Source organism: Elgaria multicarinata, chromosome 8, assembly GCF_023053635.1.
Source record: "Elgaria multicarinata webbii isolate HBS135686 ecotype San Diego chromosome 8, rElgMul1.1.pri, whole genome shotgun sequence".
NCBI lineage: Eukaryota > Metazoa > Chordata > Lepidosauria > Squamata > Anguidae > Elgaria > Elgaria multicarinata.
In genome coordinates this window covers 72033716-72054207 of record NC_086178.1, presented here as the reverse complement: position 1 = coordinate 72054207, position 20492 = coordinate 72033716, and the positions used below count along the sequence as shown (strand labels likewise).

General features: G+C 40.2%; 1 protein-coding gene across 1 annotated transcript in view; it reads right to left on the bottom strand.

The window, feature by feature from the left end:
• HTRA1 (HtrA serine peptidase 1) overlaps positions 1–20492 on the bottom strand; it is a 58299-nt gene that overhangs the window by 25186 nt on the left and 12621 nt on the right. Inside the window, exons 2-3 of the mRNA XM_063132766.1 lie at positions 6544–6643; positions 6004–6208 (exon numbers count right to left, since the gene is read on the bottom strand). Of these exons, the coding sequence (XP_062988836.1) occupies positions 6004–6208; positions 6544–6643 (305 nt within the window). The remainder of the gene's footprint in view (positions 1–6003; positions 6209–6543; positions 6644–20492) is intronic.

Here is a 20492-nt window from a genome sequence, read left to right as displayed (position 1 = left end):
TGGAGTTTTATAGGAGCATTTCCTGCAGCACACAATTTCACTCTTTCCAGAAACGATATATAAAATGATCCAGGAAACACTGCTTAAAAGGAAATTCAACTTGGCTACTGTGTATATTCACCTGCTTACTTCTTCTGTTCATCTTTGCCAAAATTCAAACTTGCAGCAGCATCCACCAAGCTAAACTCCCACCTCTGTATTTGTACTGCCTCTTGCCCTATTGTGATATTCCTACAAGGCTTGGCCCCCCAGACGTCACTGGGTTTCAGTACTATAGCCTCCTGTTAAGCGATTCACAAACGGAGACTCAGGGCTTTGCTAGACCTGCCGGCTTATCCCGGCAGGGAGGCGGGGCCAAGGCGCGCTAACGTTAGCGCGCCTCGCCCAGGGTTCCACACGCCAGACGCGCAGGGACAACGCAAGCCCTGCAGCGTCCGGCATTTTTTTTTTTTTTAGTTTAAAGGGGCCGCGTGTGGCCCGAAGACTCCGGTAAGGTAAGGGGTTTTTTTAAAACGGGGGGGGGGGAAGGATGGCAAGGGGGGATAGCAAGGGGGGAGGGTGGGTGAGAGAGCGCCGCGCGCCGCCGCCCAAGCAAGCAGGCGAGCGGCGCTTGCCTGGGCAATGCCGCCCCATGCCAGCCCTTGCCCGGGCAAGCGCCGCTCACCTGCTTCCTCAGGCGGCGGCGCGCAGCGCTCTCTCTGTCACCCGCCCTCCCCCCTTGCCACACCCCCTGCCATCCTTCCTGCCCCTCTCTTCCCCCCCCCGGGCCGATGGGCACAGCGCTCATATGAGCGCTGTGCCAGGTCCGTGGCTTTTTGCGGCTACTCGCGAGTAAGCGAGTAGCCGCAAAAAGCCACGGAAGTAGCTAGACTTCCCCCAGCCCCGGCCTGAGGCCGGAGCTGGGGAAAAGACGCGCCATAAGCGACTTTGCTTATGGCGCGTTGGAGGAGGCCTCACTGCGGCCTGCCGCCGGATTCCCCTGTGTGTCATCTGGACGCACAGCAGGGAAACCGGGTTTGAAGGCACGCTAAGGCCTCGTCTAGGAAGGCCCTCAAACTTCAAGCCACATACTGCTTTATTTATTAAAATTAATTTTAATTTTTGTGAACCGCCCAGAGAGCTTCGGCTATTGGGCGGTATAAAAATGTAATAAATAAATAAATAAATAAATAAATTAAGCTAAGGGCAAAGCTTTCCACACTACAGACACAGAGCGTTATCAGACGGGGAGAAATCGCGGTTCCCTATCGTCGCTTCTCCACCTCTGCTCCTGTCCTACAATACTTCCTCTTCCTTCCCAGGAAAGAAAGAGGAAGTAAACAATGACCACATGGCCCATTCAGGGGCCGTTTTTATCATGCCGCTTTTCCTGCACACAGCAGGAAATGGCGGCAACATTCCATTTCCTAAAAAAAAAGTCAGATTAAAAGGGGTCCATTTTGTGACAGAAAAAAGGCAAGAAGGAGTGGGGGGGGGCATGTGGGAGGTGGATGGCATCATCTAAAGGACATGCAAAAAACTGTGAGTGGGCAGTAGTTAGTTTGCAATAAAACGCTCATCTGATGAATTCCTCAGTGTAGGCTTAAGACTGCCCCAGGACCTAAACAGCTAATCCTGAGCTCTCTAATAGGTAAGACTTTAGCAGAGGAGATGAGTTGCTGCCAAATTGACAACAGGCACCTATGGCAAGGCATGAAAGGTTGCCTAAGCCCCTCCCTTAGGGTGGCTCCCTTCTGCACTGGCCCCAGTAGGTGGAAAACTTAGCAGAGCATCTCAAATCCTTCCCAAGCACCGCCCTCTTAAAACGATGGCACACACCCCTCCTCTTTCTTCCCTGAGGAAACTTGGTTTTCCCATGGGAGTGTGAGGCGCTGCCTGAAACTGGCCCAACTGTTTGTCAAGCCCTTGGGAAGATTCTTCCCCAACTCCTGGAGACTCTCAGAGAATTTCCTCCCTGCCATCTGGCCTAACTGTTCTCCTAGCTCCAGCAATGAATCATCTAAAACCACCGGGAGCATGGGCCCAATCCTGACACTGGGTAAGTCTCACAACCTGTCCAGTAAGTCCAAACATCCCCTAATTTCCACCAAAATAAATTGCTGCCACCCACCTATTGAGTCAGGGAGAGCAGTGGGACTCTTCATTTATATACTTGGCTGTGTAAATTAAAGCCAGCATGTGGGATGAGATAGGCTATCCTAGAACCCTCCAGACCTGAACACATCCATGAATTTAAATCAGTAAATATGTTTATTTATGGAAAGTAACAACCTGAACAAGGAACCGTGATTCTACAACTCCCATTTCTAAACCAACCTTTTCAACTGACTCTACCCACCTGCCATTTCTTCTGACTCCATTCACCATTTCTCCCCACATCCCCACCATCAATCATTCTTTCCCTCATTCTTCTGTTACACCCTCCTGGAGGGAATAAATTTTAAAAAGTAAGGTAGTTCTCTTTGCACCACCAGCAAATAATCTCAGGATTTATCCTCAGTTATCCAAAGAATTATCCAAATATATTTTCTCACCCATTCTGCTAATCTTACCCACTAAGGGGAATGCTGGAAGTTGTAGGACTTTTTTCTGTCCAAATATGCAGAAAATTATACTCTTATTCATCTAGCGGTACATTAAAATGTACATACATTATGTTCATACATTTATTCCTCTCCATAGGATAAAGTTCAGGGGAAATGGTCTGCATGTGTTATATGTTTTTCAGGGGGTGGGAGGGAAGAAGCCAACTATTCTGGGGGCTTGTGTGATCATAATCAGGGGTTGTTTTTCAACTTCTAAAAAAATGGATATGCTTAAAAATATAGAAAACTGATAATAAATGCACTGAAGAAGTATTGCTTTTTATAAACTTTAAATATATATAATATATTAAAAGGTGGACAGCCTGTCTGAAGCACAGAGCAAAGGTGCAAGGCAGACAAATCAATCAGCATTTTGTTTGCTGATAAATACATTTGACAAAAACATTGCAAAGACAAAGGAAAGCTGTGCTTGCTCCACAAAAGGAAAACAAACAGCAAGTCCTGGCTTTTCTAGATGTATCTGTATGCATCCTAAGCATGGAAGCGCCCTAGAAAAAAGCCTGGTGCATTCTTCTGCAAAGAAACAACTGTGTTTCCTACTATTCAGCCCACACTTGTCCCAGTAGATAGTATAGGCTGAAGCATCCTGCTAGTATGTGAGAAGCAATGAGCTAAAACGTTAAATGCAAGCCTGAGAGCTTAACCGCATGTTTTTGCATGCATATGTGGAATTAGTGCGGTCCATATATGGCTTTTAGGATTGTAGAGTGTTCTGATTCAGTACGACAGATGTTTTACAAATAAAGAAAGGAAGCAACAAAAGTGATGGTACAGGCTCTGCGTCAGTGGAGGCCGACAGCTCTGATGTCAGTGGGGCAATGGATCCATTCTGGGTTTCAGCCAGAACTCTAAAGGAGCTATCCAAAGTGTTGAATGTATTTTGGGGATTAGGTTCTGCACTTGGGATAGCTCCTTTGGAGTTTTGACTCATTCTGACTGAAAACCAGAGTGGATTCATTGCCCCACCGAAATAACATCCACCACTACTGCTCTGCACGAAGGTGGTCTCAGGTTGATAAAATTCAGACTGCATATTTCACTCAGATATTGAACTGAAGTCTAAAATCCAGTTCTTTTGTTTTGAGGAAGACCAAGGTACTGTCACCCACTAGGGGTATTGACTAATTATTTATTCCTGTGTTTTAAATGAAACGTACAAAATAGCTTCTTAAATGTAGGTAAAACATGCGACATAGATACATGCACTTATATCTCCTATTCTACATGCATAAATTCACTAATATAAAAAAGACTGAAGCTGGTATCAAAAACAATCTGTACATCGCTCCAAAGCTACACATTTTCTCTAAGATTTACCTTTACATATTTAACCAATATGTTTATACAGCACAACCAAAAAAGCTTCCAAGCACTATTATGGAAGCCATCTGATAGTGACTGAGCAGTTAACTGCTGAATAGCTTCCTGGTCTTGAACTACTGCGTAAAGACTTGTGTGTGTTCCCATTTCCCAAAACACTTAGCAATGGAAAATGAAATAGTATTTGTCTCTTTAAATATGCCAAACTTTGTAACACAACACACACACCTGCAGCACATTAAAGGGAGGTTTTGAAATAGCATGAATACAGTGGCAAAGCAAACTCACCACATGAAAAACAGAGAGCACTCTAGGGCATAAACAAACATTATTCTGGCTACATTTTGGGACAAAAATCAAACACATGCCAGAAAATGTATTCCAAATAAGCTGAGTTATGGCCTAATGGTCCATTCTGCTTCCAAGGCCACATTGCTGAATTAGGGCACATCTGCACAGTAACAGCCTGTGCTCCTAGTTGGACTAAAGTGAATAAGAACAGAAGGGAGCTTCTCCCTGGAAAAGGCAAGTACCTTTCGCCCGGGAGTAACCTCACGTTAAGAAGGTTGTCAGGCTGAGTGCATAGCCTCCACTCATCCCACAAAAATCATTTGCCAGACATGCTGGAAGTCCTTTTTTGCATGATGATTGGAGGGCACTGAAGGAGTGCATTCAGTTCCTAAAACAAGAAAGGTGCAGCCATTCCCTAAGGCCAAACATCATCATCATCATCATCATTTATTTGTTACCCGCCTCTCCCTCTGGATCGAGGCAGGGTACAACATGAATCCAAACATTATATAACTAATTAAAACATTTAAAACTAATACATTATTAAAAGCAGCACATTATTAAAAGGCAAATTTAAAATTCAACTGCGGAGGCCTGCTGGAAGAGATCAGTCTTTATGGCTTACTTCCACCTGAACAAAGCTCTCCCAGGTGTTTTTTTTTTACCATTACTAACTGGTGAAATATTTTCTTAGTGGGAAAATCTGTTAACAAATTGTCAAGTTTACAACCCAACGTATCTAAGAGCAGCAGAATTGGAGACATTTTTTTCTGGTTCCTTTGTTTTTAAATTGAACAATTTTATTTTGCTTTTTTAATCTTCTTTCTTCTACTGTTCATACCTATGTTTACCACTCTGGAATCGGTATTAGATAATTGAGCAGAATAATAATAATAATAATAATAATAATAATAATAATAATAATAATGTTTTATTCAGCTTTCTTCAACGTCTTCATGGGAATGTACCAAACAATTTGTTCTGCCCATATTATCCTGGAATTTACATGCACACAATTCATAATATAGGGTGACCATATGAAAAGGAGGACAGGGCTCCTGTATCTTTAACAGCTGTATTGAAAAGGGAATTTCAGCAGGTGTCATTTGTATATATGGAGAAGCTGGTGAAATTTCCTTTTCATCACAACAGTTAAAGCTGCAGGTGCCCTGCCCTCTTTTAAATCTAGTCACAGTATAGCTGTAGTATAGCTCCTGCAGCTTTAACTGTTGTGATGAAGAGGAAATTTCACCAGGTGCAATATGCATACAAATGACACTTTTGTTGAAATTCCCTTTTCTATGCAACTGTTAAAGATACAGAAGCCCTGTCCTCCTTTTCATATGGTCACTCTATGGGAAAGTGACTAGTATATGTTTGTAGAAGCATATGAAAGGGGCCTTTGTTTTACTTCAAAGATTGATTTTTGAGTCTTGCTGAAGAACCTTTGAATTATACTGACTTGCAATAAGGTTGCAAGTCAGCATAAGTCAACCTTTCTGATGACCAGTACAACAAGGATCTTCACAAGAGGTGGTTGCAAAACCTCAACAGGTCGAAATGTATTGAATCTATCCCAATACTGAAATGCTAAGCATATTTTTTTGGATGTAAATTTTAATAAAAACAATGGGCGCTTACTTCAATTATACATTTGGGATGTATACATACATATTTCTTTTAAAGTACATTATTTTCTGTAAAACTAGTTCTTTACAAAGAAGTATATTTGGGGATTGGCCAGATAACTGATACATCTGCAATACTTTCCTCATCATTGACTTACCTGAGTATCTATTTTTATTAGTGCAATATCTGCTTTCTCGTCAATATCTTTAATTTTAGCTTCATATGTGACACCATTCTTCAGCTCCACTTTTACTCTGTTCTTGTTGGTAACCACATGGGCATTTGTAACTATCAATCCATCTTCAGAAACAACGAAGCCAGAACCACTGGCAACAGGAACTTCCCTCTTTGAAAAAGGCAGTCTAAAAGACAGGGAAATTCAAGATCAAGAAGCAAAGCAGTTTCTGAAAATAGCATGGCAAAGACAATCTGCTTCTTTGATCTTTTTTATACTGGCAAAATGTATTCAGTTTTGTGGCACCTTAGATATATAGTAGTTCCACAAAACATACATTATTGCACTATTATTTTTTAAGCTAGCCACTATTTAAGAAAACCATAACATGCAGTATTATTCATATATTTAAAGTAATGTTATCCTCAGAAGCAGTTTCTACATACGACTGTATTTTCCACAGCAGCACACAAAATCCACACAATCACTAGCAAAATAATAAAATTTGGATCTCTTGTTTACTTGCGAAACAATTCAATGTGAACAACAGCCGGTGCTATCTTCTCTACCACATCTGCAATAAAGTTGTACTTGTGCCGCAAGCTATTGGGATCTTCCTGACCTGAGGATTGAAACAGAAAATAATTATCATAATATATCAACAAGATAGCATAAAGAGTTGCAAAATACTTGAATTAAGAACAGAGGATTGTGACCTATCAAGGTTTTTGAAAAACCCAAGAGTTCACTATTTTGTTGTAGAGATTATATTTTAAAAGGCCACTCTAATAACAAGCACTGGAGAGCACTTCAATGCAAAGTTTATTTGGCTTCAATATCCCCTCCCCTCACACCATACCTTCAAAATGGGCCACTGCATATTGTTCTATGGCTCTGTAATGCAAATCTAAACCTGCATTAGTCAGAAATGCTTTCCCCCCTTTTAAATAACACTTCTCCCTGCATTCTCTCCACAATAATAGTAACTATAAGGAGGGCATCCTCACCTAGGTAGGCAGAGGAGTTCTAAGCACAATTCAATCACTTATCTTACGTTGGAGAGTTACTTCACCTCTGTATCTGCTGTTCTCACCTACCCCAAGAAAGGACTAATGCGATTGGATCCCAGATTCAGTAGAGGCCCTTAGTAGTTATTCTGATATAAAGTATGTTTAACACATCTTTAACATTCTGATATAAAGTATGTTTAACACATCCTACACAAGTCCACAAATATTCATTGGGCTTTCTTTTGTCACTGCCACCCCTCTCACCACCTAGGCCTCTGGCATACACAGAGCCCTTGGGAGTCAGATTGAGTCATCTTTTATATGTGTGGGGTATGGAGAAGGTAGGAAACAGTGGCTGTCTCCCATGCTATTCATAAGGAACTCCTGCTGTTTCTTACCAGCTTAAAAACACAGAGGAAATGAGTCCTCCAGGTAGGGATAAGTGTGGTACAAAGTGTCATACTCACCAGAGGGCTGTGTACACTCACCCCTGGTGAGCAGATTTGTGAATTCCTAGTACCTAATGTATTGCTATGCCCCACAGTAATACTCTGTAACCACTTCAAGAAAGCTTTATCCCCACCCCGGGGAGGGGATAATCAGAGCTCCCAAAGGTCTAACAATGAACATCCCCTCTCCAGTGACACAGATGGCCCACTTCTTTCTTGAAATGCCCCTCTGGCTGCTGCCACTCAGGATGATTCTGGTCCATTTCACTTAGAATGGAGAGGTGCCTTAAACCCAATCTCTCTTTTTTTCTTATGAACAATGTAACATAAACCAAGGATGATCAATTTTTTTCCTACCGGGACATGAACTGGAACAAACCCATAATCCCATAAATTCCAAACTCCTATTGATCAAAAATACTGAAACACATTAAGAAAAGTCAACTCAAGTACTGTCAGTGCTAGTTTCATCAGTGTACTTAATCTCTAAACCAGTTTGTGACCCACATTTCAGGGGATTAGTTACTCTTTCCTTATCCTGTCCCAACACGTGAGATTTCCCACCCCTGTATTAAAACTACAACATACAAAGAGGAAATATAGTTGCTTTGAAATACAGTTAATAAGGCTATTCTCATCTGATATGCTGTTCTAGTATTAACTTTAATGCAGAGAGAGAGAATGAAAGGGATACTCCTTGATTACAGTTCTATCCAATATAGAGACATAGATATAGCAACCTGAACTTGCAGCTCAGTTTAAGCTGCATAATGCACTGGTTTGCATTGCTGTAGAGTGATCATTGTCCTAGGGGGATGAGGAAAAGCTACCCCATTAATGATATGAATATTTCCTTTCCCACTTATTTTTAGAAATGTCAACTCCTATGGTGCAAACCCAAAAGATTTCTAAGTAACAGTAGGCCATGAAACTACACACAATCATAATTTCAGAATTCATGTAATGGCCAAAGATCAGACCTTTCCGAAAATTCAAGGAATAGCTTCCTTGCAGCTTCTATTCCATGCAATTCAAGTGTGTGCTGGAAACTTATGGTGCCTTTGTAATATCTATATATTTATAAATATACACATTGGGCATATTAAAATCCAAGAGACTCCAATAAACAGCGCGCACAATTGCTAGATCAAGCAAAAACATACAGCTTTCTCACTGCTTTTCTCCAAGTCCAAATTCAAACCTGCCCAATATGCTTCTTTTCTGCCACATAGTCAGACTATTGACCCCAGAACTTACAGCATAGGAATAAGGCCCAGTTAAAGATTATCTCCCAACCACTAGCCTCCAGTAAGGAAATAACATTGTCACCCCTGATTATTAGCCAGTTACCAGCTCAACAAATAAAGTAACTCACTAGCCAATACAATACATTTAGTTAAGACTGAATTATACGTGCAATTACATGAATCCTTGCCCCATGTTAGTCATGATAGCTAAATGAAACCTCCAGGTTAGGATCAGTGTACTTTTCGGAGGTAGGGGCAGGACTGTTGCTTTACAGCCCTGCTTTTGAGCTTTCTGGAGATATCTAGCTGGCCACGGTCTAGAAACAGGATGATTTGATCCAGCAGGGCTTTTCCTGCATTCTTGCGTAAACATTTTTGTTGTTGTATAACATGCGTTTGCAGCAGATGTTGCTAAGCTGCTTTAATGGAAAACATCTTACCTTCTATGTAAATGGAACACCAGGCCTTTTATAATAGAACTCTGTGAACAGTTAAGAAACCGGCCGAAAATGCGTCACCCTCTCGAGTTCCTCGCTGAAGACAATTGAGAGGACCTCACAATTTTGCAAGCTATTCTACAGATAGGGCATTATATCGCGTCAGGAAACAGCACTTTCCCAGTTTCTCTCCCAGCATGGGAGAAGATGTTACTGTTGTATGCCATTGCCCAATGCACTTTTCCTGGTATCTACCCTTGTTCTCTCTCAGTCTAGATTTGAGGGAAGGAAGAAAAGAGAAGGAAAAACTTGCCCAAGGGTACTTTTTAGCAATTGTCCATAGCAATTCTGCCCATCTGTTTCGGTATTCCCAGACATTAATTAAGGAGTCCTTATCCTGGCCTATGGTCACGAACACATAGTTGAAATAATCTTCTTTGTGGGTCTCATGAGACATTTTATCAGCATCGGGAGCCCATATGCCCATATTCCATTTGCAAGATCTTGACAAAATCGTCCTTCAGATGGTATTATATAAACATACACACATTGCAGGTAAATCATGTGTCTCTTAAATTTGAACAGATGTATTTTGATATTAGCTTTCATAGATAATGAATGCTAACCTTTAGGGTTCCACAACACACTGGCATTGGAATCTCTGGTACTGGAAATGCTTGTATGTAGATCATCATCATCAATATAATGCTTTAGTGTTCAAATGATTTCATATATTGGTTAGTATGATCTCATATTGCAGAGGTGGGGGAAGGAAAGCACAGAGGTTAACAAGACAATGGCTTACCTAAGGCCACAATGAGTTCACAGCAAAGGCAAAATTTGATCAAGGCACCTCCTGATTCATAGCTTACAGCACAATCCTCTATGTCTATTCAGAAGTAAGTTCCATTGAGTATAATGGTGTTTACTCCCAGGTAAATGAGGACAGGATTGTAGCCTTAGTAAACAATCCTTTCGATTGCACCCTTGATGATCAGACGTTTCCGATCATCCAATGCTTATCTGATCTTCACCTCCCTGTCCTACCAGCCTGCATATTTTGCTAGACAGGTTTCACAAGGAGAGGGGAGGAAGCTAGAAGAGCCTCTGGATAACTTTTAGCCTGGCCTCTCCTGTCTCCTCTCTTCCCACCAGAATACCCTCCCCAACTCCCAAGGTTATTTTCTGACCTCGGAGGGCAGACAGTGTGGTTCTCTCCACAACAGCTATGAGAGGTTAGTGGAGGGGGGGGGGAAGATCTCCGATTTCCTCTTTTGAGTCGGAGCACTGTCTCCAACCTCGGAGCTGGACGAAGGCAGGAATCACCTGTATCCTATGTGCCCTCAGACAACGTCTAGGGGGCATAGGATTGCACCCTTAAACTCTTAAATACTACAGCCATTCTTGAGGCTGCACAGTTATTGGCCTGCACATGGGTAAGAGAGAGCTTCCCCTTGGCCTCCATGTTGGAAGTGGGTGGGAGCTATTTTAAAAGGTTGTGCATGTGCAACCAGGTGCTTTGTATAATAGGAGTGCAATGCAAACAACTGACAGGCACATCTATAGTACTTGAAACTCCACTATTCAAAGTCAGATATTAAGAATATAGTCTTTAGGACTCAGTTTTAATAATGCCAGCATTTTGGGAGGTTTGGTGGTGGTTGCCCTGTTAATCACAAACAAACAAAAAGAAATAGATACAGCAAAACACATTTCTTTTGATATATTACAGATAGTGAGATCCATCTGGGCTTTACTGTTACACCCTAGAACTCTTTTCCAAACACAACAGGCACAAAGAACTAGACTTGACTTCTTTACACAATATGAAGAATGATCGTGTCGAGGGTACTTTATCTGGGAACAGAGTTCTTCAGGCATGAGCCTATGCCTTTACACAACATGTCTGTAAGATGTTGCTATCAAGAAAATCTCGACACCCTATTTTTACCTAAACATAGTAAAATGAGGTTTTCTGAGATCCATTGTTATTGGGTACTTCACACCTTCTGAAGTTGAAATTCCCAAGAATACCTTCATGTTAAGCAACTGTCAGACAGCACCAATGACTATAGTTTTGTATATGGATGCCTGTACAAATGGAGCACTGTTTTGCAGCGCAAATATAATGTGTTTTTACTATAGTATATTCCAGATACAGAGAGTGAGAGAGAAAAAGTTAAGTGGTGATTCCAAGAGCTACTTGAGGAAGCCCAATTATGTATGCATAGCTAGAGAAATTTTTGAGATGTTTTTCTTTGAACTGCAGGCTGTTATGCTATATTAAAATTACTATTTAAACTCACCTCAATTCCAACAATGGGTTGCTGTATGCCACTGTGGATAGCTGCTGTCTAAGAAATAAAAGTGTGAAGTCCCACAGGACAAAATTAATTAAAAGTTTCTTTAGATGTTGACCTCTGTAAACCTTACAAGTGCAGAGAAAAACTTTAAAAGGCAGTAAAGTGCTGCAATACAGAAGCAATTCCAATGAACAGTTCTTGAAGACAAGAGTATCCTTCCTTTCACACACAACAACCAAGCTAAGAAGTTATGTAGCTGAAAGGAGGGGAACAGGAAAGAGTGTATTTTATTTATGTATGACTTCAGAGTGAAAATGCTGCCAAGGATTTCCTACACCACTGGAAGGGAAAAACTAACATTGGCATTCCTTTTCATGCTCATTTTTAAATTATATATCTCTTCATATTAGTTACATATCTCATGAAAGGGCCCAGCCAGGTAAGGTTTTTGCAAAGAAAAAAACACTGAAATAATGACAGTGTTTGTAACTGTAACAATTATAATTTTAATTATAATTGTAACAGCAATTATAATTATCTAAATGCAAATGTTGGCCTCCTTTTAAACATTTTTGTTTTATTTAACTGTTTTTAACTAGCTTTATTTGCTGTTTGTCTTAATATTTTTATTGATCTGTGACTACCACAAACAATTCATTCATTCATTATTTAAAAACAGAATGATTCACCAATGGCACAAAAGCCTATAGGAAAAGTTGCTCAAACAATTATTTAGGATTATTTATTATTATTATTATCCCTAAACAATTATTTAGGGATCGATTGATATATGAAATGGAGCTACTGAGCAGTATTACCAATCCATATAGAAAGAGAAAAATAGATTGAAGCAATAAACCTTGTATATCTATATAAATGTGAAGATAGTTTCAATTCTCTGTGGGTAATAAGAGCAAACTGGCCTTCATGAGAATATTTACAGCCACGAATCTTGCAATGGACATGTCTTGTTAACTAAGCTGTGCTGAAAATCAATGACGGGTTGTTGCTGCCTACCTCTTCAACCCCATGCTTTCCCTTTCCCGGGGTGGTGTTCAGTTTCTGGGAACATGGGGTTTCTGGGTGGCCATCCAGGTCCCAGAGCCACCCCCCTCTCCTGGTGGAAGGCGACCAATCACTGGCCACCTTCCCTCAGGCTCCACCCCTGGATTGGCTGCAGAGTGATGCTACACGGTGGAAGCCCCGTGTTGACGTCCCTTTGTTTGAAAAAGTTGGGGTAAATCTCCAACTTTTTCAAATCGGTGCATTGCAGGGAATCCCCACGGAGACTGAAGCTGTGCTTGCATGTCTAAGCTAAGAGGCGCAGAGCCACAGCCACCTGTGGCTTTCACTTTCAGGATCTTGTTGATTACCTCCAGTTTCTTGACAGCTGGGGTGAGGTTTTTAGAGCATACTAATGAGACTATGCAATCCTAGTCCATTACTCCAAAGGCAGTGAGCTACAATGACTGCTGTTAACTAAGTGGTGTTATCTAGAATTTTAAAGAGGCACAAACAGCTTATTCTTCACTTAGGGAGGCCTGCTGCAACATAGTACAAGAACCGCTGATCTACAGGATTAATAGAAGATTTAATACAAAGCTTCCAGTATTAACTTGAATACAATTTGCAGCAGAAAACAGACATTCAGCATAGTCCAGTCTCAGTACATTCGCATACAATTTGCATGACCAGCAGGTTCTTTCTATACTACATAGTTTAATTATTTTCTCTGAAGTATGCAGACATAGCATTCGTTTCCTGAAATGGATAAAAAGAAAGTTCATCATTGTTCTGAGTTCTTTCTCTATAATTGCAGTTTACCTCACAGTTAGCAGAAGCCTAGTCAAGAGATAAGTAGAACAGAGCAGGTCTTAACATTTCCAAATCACTGTGTCAATCACTTTTATGGGGAAGATTTATGCCTCTGTATACTGTGACACATAGGCCTGGGGTCTATGAATTAATCTGGCTCTTCAAAAAAAAAATCCTTCTGTTATGCTCAGAAGAGGTGTGAAAGAATGAGCATGCTTTTGGCAAAACAAGGTTTCATTGTCAAGCATTCTTTTCGTGTACAGCCTTGCAACATAATACAAAGTAATTCCACTTAAGGTTTTGTGGTTCATCTTCTCAAAACTATAGGGAAACTGCAGTACTTAGCTACCTGAAAGGGAAGCATGGAATGATGGACATAAAGTTCTTAATAATCGAAGCAACATAATGGAAATATTCTGATAGTACTCAGAATAATAGAACCCTTGCATAACACAACAACAACACAACAACTATGAATGCCCAAGGAATATTATTTTTCTGAAAATGAATTGTTCTTAATCATGAATGTGAACTTTTAGTTTTTAAAGCTAATCTGATTATGAATACATGAAAAAGCCACATGCAAATTGATGATAACTATAGAAACTTTCTTCTCCTTGTTCACATAAACATACCTTCTACTTTATATGTACATAATAAGGCTGTTATGATTCACCTTTGTTCACATGAACATAGTTCTTTGTAAAGAGCTGATTAAGAATTCATGCTTGTTATTTAGGGTGATCATATGGAAAGGAGGACAGGGCTCCTATGTCTTTAACAGATGTATAGGAAAGGGAATTTTAGCAGGTGTCATTTGAATGCATGTAGCACCTGGTGAAATTCCCTCTTCATCGCAACAGTTAAAGCTACAGGAGCCCCTGCCCTCTTGACCAGATGGCAACAAGAGAGAGGGCCTCCTCTGTGGTGGCCCCCCAACTGTGAAACAATCTCCCTGATGAGGCCCACCTGGCGCCAATATTGTCATCCTTTTGGCGCCAGGTCAAGACTTTTCTCCCAGGCATTTAGCAATATGTAATGAGCCTGGGTTTGTTTTTTGGCTCATCGTTTTAAAAGTTGTTATAGTGGTTTAAAATGTATGCATATATTGCATGTTTTGTGGTTTTTAATGTTGGCATATTGTTTCAAGTGTTTTGATCTTATGTGAAAATAATGTATTGTTACTGTAAAACAAAAATCTCAAATTAAGTAAAGAATGGTAATTTTTTAATCACCGTACAAAGTAAATGCCCTTAATTCTTTTAAAGTCTGGCTTAAGTTTTCTTTTCAATACCACCTGCCTATCTGGCATAGTCTCAGCAGAAAAACATACTGCATTTCAAATGTGTGTGTAGTGGTGGGGGAGCTTTTTCCTACACTACAGTTCCATGTAGGGAATTGTTTTGGGCGATCCAGCCCTGAGTCAGGATCTGAACCTGAGATTCACAGTCCCTAGTCCAGTCTCTGGCTAGACTGGCTCTTTTTAAATTACTTAATTAAAAATACAAATAAAGAATACCGTCATGATGTTCGTCCCTTAAATCGTTATGCAGGAATAGCTTGGTTTTAAACAGGAAGTCTTCTCCCTGGTAAATTGTAAACCACAGACAGTGGTGTATGAATCAGCCAACCATCCTCACAATTACAGTGGCTGCAGCTGTTACAAAACACCTTCAAGAAAAGAAATAGAACACTTCCAGCTAAAGAAAGTGAGTCTAGAGTTTAAAGTAGGCATTGATAATTTCACGAGTTTCAGGTCCTATTCTCAGTTGTAAGTGGTATTTAACCACTATTTCTCAAGGTTACTTTAAAAATGATTAAAATATTTCACCAAAAAAGGCTGATGTGAGGCTTAATTAAAACTTGGCAAACCACAAAGGAAGGAAGCTGCCTTTAAAATTACCAAATATTATGCAGGAGCAGCCAAAAATTCTTTATTGCACTTTACATTAGCTCCATCAAAGCTGTCTGAAAGTTACATCAGTGGAAATATGTGAGATGCATTTATTGATCTTCAAAATCAATGAGGGAAAAAACTTTCTGACGAGACAGGAAGGGAAACAAACTAAGGAGTTCAGTGCCAAAAGTCTAAAATAACCCAGGGCTGACAGATACTTGCTGGATGATGGAAAATGGAAACCTGGGCCTTTCTACAGCAAATGGGCTCCAGAATCAAGACGCCTGCCTTGCTCTACTCTAATCAAAACCACAAAAGTTCTGCTCAGAAGCCTCAAATGCAATATATGGCTCAGTTCATGGAAGACGTCAATGCTTTAAGGATGGTGATGTTATGAGAACACTGACATGGACCAGACTAGGAACCGTCACTGAAGGACACCTGCATCCAACAGAAAGTTATTTATGAATATACAAGCTGGAAAAATACAAAAACTAACCCAAGTGGATGTAGACATAATGTGGCACTTCCTTAATAGTGTTTAAAACAGGGATCAGAAACAAGACACAAAATTGCATGTACCTTCCCCCCTCTTCATCATCTATGCCTCTCATAAGCCTTATGCATTCTTAAGGGTTACATTTTGGCATTTGTTAGCCACAGTTAACACTTGTCAGGTTTTTCTTTTAACCAGGATTTTGAACTTGCTTAAAACCCTGATAAGAACAGATTGGCCCTATTCAGAAGACACTGTAAACCATAGCAAATAAGGCAAAAAGCCTTATTCATCATGGTTAAAGCATTCACCATCGTTAAAGCTGTGGTTTAGGGTGACTTCTGAACAGGACCACTCTGGTTAGTGTTAACCATTGTTAACAGTGTCGAGGTAACTGTTTAGATGGCTGTCCAGATGCCTCTTGAATGTCTCTAGTGTGGGGAAGCCCACTCCCTCCGTAGGTAATTGGTTCCATTGTCATACTGCTCTTAAAGTCAGCATGTTTTTCCTGATGACCAGCTGGAATCTGGCTTCCTGTAACTTGAGCCTATTAGTCCATGTCCTGCACTCTGGGATGATCGGGAAGAGATCCTGGCCCTCCTCTGTGTGACAACCTTTCAAGTACCTGAAGAGTGCTATCATGTCTCCCCTTCTCTTCTCCAGGCTAAACATTCCCAGTTCAGTCTCTCCTCATAGGGCTTTATTTCCAGACCCCTGATCATCTTTGTTGCTCTCCTTTGAACCCCCTCCAGCTTGTCTGCATCCTTCTTGAAGTGTGGTGCCCAGAACTGGACACAATACTCAAGATGAGGCCTAACCAGTGCTGAATACAGGGGAACCAGTACTTCATGCAAAGTAATGGCAACCTATGGTTTGTTGACAAGTAGGAATAGAGGAAGGCAATCACAGCATTGCATGGAGAGGGGAAGTGCATGAGCCCAAGGCACTTTCATATAATCTGAACCGAGCCACAGAGTCAATTAACATTTGTTAAATATTTAAGATTTAAAGAAGAATCCTACCTGTCTGTGTGAAGAGCTCCAATGTTGGAGTCTCCAAGATAGGCAAAGCACTGATGGCATGACCCAAGCAGGCAGGAAGAGAGGTTTTGTTTTTGTTTTTTTCTTACTTACATCATCTTCAGAAGGAAAGATCCGATTTGAGGTTGAATCTCCCCCTCTGAGAACAGACATTTCTCTGCCCTCAAAAAAGGGAGATTTGAAAATCAGGTGGCCCGGCCCATGGTACATCCTTCCCAGGGATCACAAGATTGCATCCTTATTCTACCCAATTATCTAATTTGAAAGAGTTACTTCTTACTCGCCTCTACTAATTAAACTGAAAATGTAATAGGTAAAGCCTGGTTTATTTATATATTTATTTAGGTTTCCACAGCAAATGGCTGGGATACATAGCTACATGGAAATAAGATGATCAGGGTGAAATGGGACAGCATTATAATGAAAATATGCACCTATATTTGAGCTTTATTTAAATTTTTGACATTTATCTCTTGGAAAACAGGATGCAACTATTCCAGTTAGTAGGATGTCCTAGTGAAAGAGAACATTTGATGAGTGTTCATATTCAGTACACCAAAAATCGTTGCTGTAGGGACAAAGAGCCAGTTGTCTCTCTGGAAATTCTCAATAAATAAATAAATTAAACAGCTTGCTGGGCTAAAATCCTGAAATACTAACAGAGTAATGGAAAAGACAGTTGCTACTCTGCATTAAAACTATGTAGAGAGTCAAGTTTTAAGGAAACAGCTCCCTGCAAACTAAGATGGTTTCATAGCAATTTTATCATTTAAAACTAACTTTACAACAACTAGCTACAGATTTGTGGTAATCTAGATACCTGTTTCAAATCCAAAAATCTATTTATAATCTCTTATTCCTGGAATCCAGCTAGCACATTTAAAACGTACTTCCAGCCATGTTTTTCCCCCCTAAATACAGCATTATAAGCCTTTGGTAATAATTCAGTAACTCTGTGTAACAGAAAAGGACAGAAAATATATAATTAAAACATTTTAAATTCCACATCTGAATGACTAAGAATTACCCATCAATCCCTAAGTTTACATATAAAATTATAAATTAACATAAAATGTAATTTCATCTGATTTGAGCCTGGGTAGGAAAATAAAACTTGACTAGAATCAACTGCAACTTACTTGTTCCATTGATTTCAATGGATACAAATATATGACCACATTAGTATGTGTCTAGACTGTGTTGTATTTTGTAATGTGTGTTGATTTCTTTAAATTTCATTCATGGGTGGGGAAGCTCTTCTTTGTAGACTGCATGCCACCCACAGATCCTCGCCATCTAGCCAAAGGCCTCCCTCTCCCTCACCACCACCATCACCCCTGCACCCCACCTTAACAACGAGGCTTCAAAAAAGCCTTCTATTGGCTTCAATGGAAGACTTTTCCCAAGCATAATTCCAATGCTGGGAGGCAATTTGGATCACAGAGGTAGGTCACAGCTGAGGCGGAATGGGTTAACCCTCATGTATTGCTTTCCCCTCCTGAATAAATCCTGCTATGCTACAATTAGGCAACATATGGAAACAACTGCAAAATCAACTCCATTTTCCTCTTGATAGATATCTGGCTAAGTTCCTGATCATCCCAAATTTCTTAGTGGAATTTCCCTTTCTGTCCTGACATTTCATCGCTGCAATTATTCCATGGTCAAAAGTATTCAGCTGCCTCTGCCATACAAAGGAGAAATTAAATTATTACGATTTTCTGTTATTTCCTGCAGCAATTTCATATTTCCCCCCTCTTGCTTTCAAAACAATTACCAAATGTTTCAATTACATCCTGAGATTAGTTTCTTCTTCTATCCTGGGGAGGGCGGGGAGTGGTTTCTCAGATGTGGCCATGGTGGCTGCCTGTCATAACTAAGGACTTTTTGTGTTGCCAGCAACAGCAAGTCCTTTACTCTTTTCCTATACAAGTCAATGGACTGCATTTCCTTTGCTAACTTGTATGGAACAAGAGAAGGTGTTGTGTTATTGAGATCTTCTCCTTCACCCCCACCCTACCCCATGCTCCACTTACAATCCCATAGTTCTATAAGTTTGGAACAGAGGTGGCAAGCATTTTCCTACAACAGTTTTCCTGACTGCAGCCTCTTCTTTTACCCCTTATGAGACAATGGAGTGATGTGCTCCAAGTCAATGGGCCATGCACTTCATTGAATTGTATGCAACCAGAGAACAGCCGACCCTAAAGACAACTCAGATCTGAATTTACATGTTTATTTTACCTGTATTTAGTAAACAAAACTAAAAGGAAGTGCCATGTAAATTTTGACCACACTTGGAATACTGTGTGTATTTCTGGTCATTGTACCTCAAAAACAATATTATGGAGTTGGAAACGGTGCAGAAAAGGGCAATCAAAATGATCAAAGGGGTGGAACAACTCTCCTATGAGGAATGGTTACAGCATCTGGGACTCTTTATTTTTAAAAAGGGCAAGTACAGGGAGACAGGATAAAGATGTACAAAAGTATACATGGTGTGGGGAAAATGGATGGAAGAAAAACTTTTGCCACTCCTGTAATACTAGAACCTGGGGTCATCCCATGAATCTAAAAGGAAGTACTTCCTCATACAGAGCTATCACAAGATGTACTGATAACTGATTTGGATGCCTTTATTATTATTATTATTATTATTATTATTATTTATTTATTTATTTATTTATTTATATAGCACCATCAATGTACATGGTGCTGTACAGAGTAAAACAGTAAATAGCAAGACTCTGCCGCATAGGCTTACAATCTAATAAAATCATAGTAAAACAATAAGGAGGGGAAGAGAAGGCAAACAGGCACAGGGTAGGGTAAGCAGGCACATGGAAGATAAGGCTATCAATAGCTACTAGTCATGATGGCTGTATATTATCTCCAGGATCAGATGTAATATGCTTTTAAAGCCAGTTGCTGGGGTACATAAGTGTGTTGTTACATTCGTGTCCTGCTTTGTGGGCTTCCTATGGCCATTTGGTTGGCCACTATGCAAACAGGATGCTGGATTAGATAGGCCTTAGGTCTGATCCAGTATGGCTCTTCTCATGTTTATATTCTTATTTGATTAGTGGGTGGGGGAGTCAATAAAGCACACTTTATATGGTGTGCAATAAATAAATAAATGCAACAATAAATAAATAAATAAATTTAATAAATAGATTTATAAATAAATATATGGTTTAAGTGTTATGTTCAAAACAAATTCAAAGCTTTACTTGGAAAAAAATTGGAGTAAGTGTAAATATTTTATTTATTTATTTATTTATTTATTGTATTTCTATACCGCCCAATAGCCGGAGCTCTCTGGGTGGTTCACAAAAAGACATGCTGGTTCATACATAATGACAGCTCATCAGTAAATCAACTGATGGGATCTGTGCATGAGCAGAAGAGAACAAGAATCATACTTCCTGCAGCATGTCACTTTCTTCCACTTTTAGTTAACAACCTACAATTGGCCCATTTGTAAATTGTTGTGTATGACATGCAGACCCAGAGCACAGGGAGCTAAACAAGCCAGCAGTTAACACTACAACAAACCATGGATTAACCACCAGTGCTCCAGGTTCATACACTGTACTCAACAAACTACCAACAGGCCAATTATAGCTTGTTGTTGAATAAAAGTAGATGTCGCGGGTGTACAGGAGGCAGCACACTTGTTCTCTCCCACTCAATCTGAACAGCTCATGGGTTATTTAAACCATGAGCTGTCATTACAAGCAAACCAGGTCATAAACCAATGGCATGTACTTCCCTTAC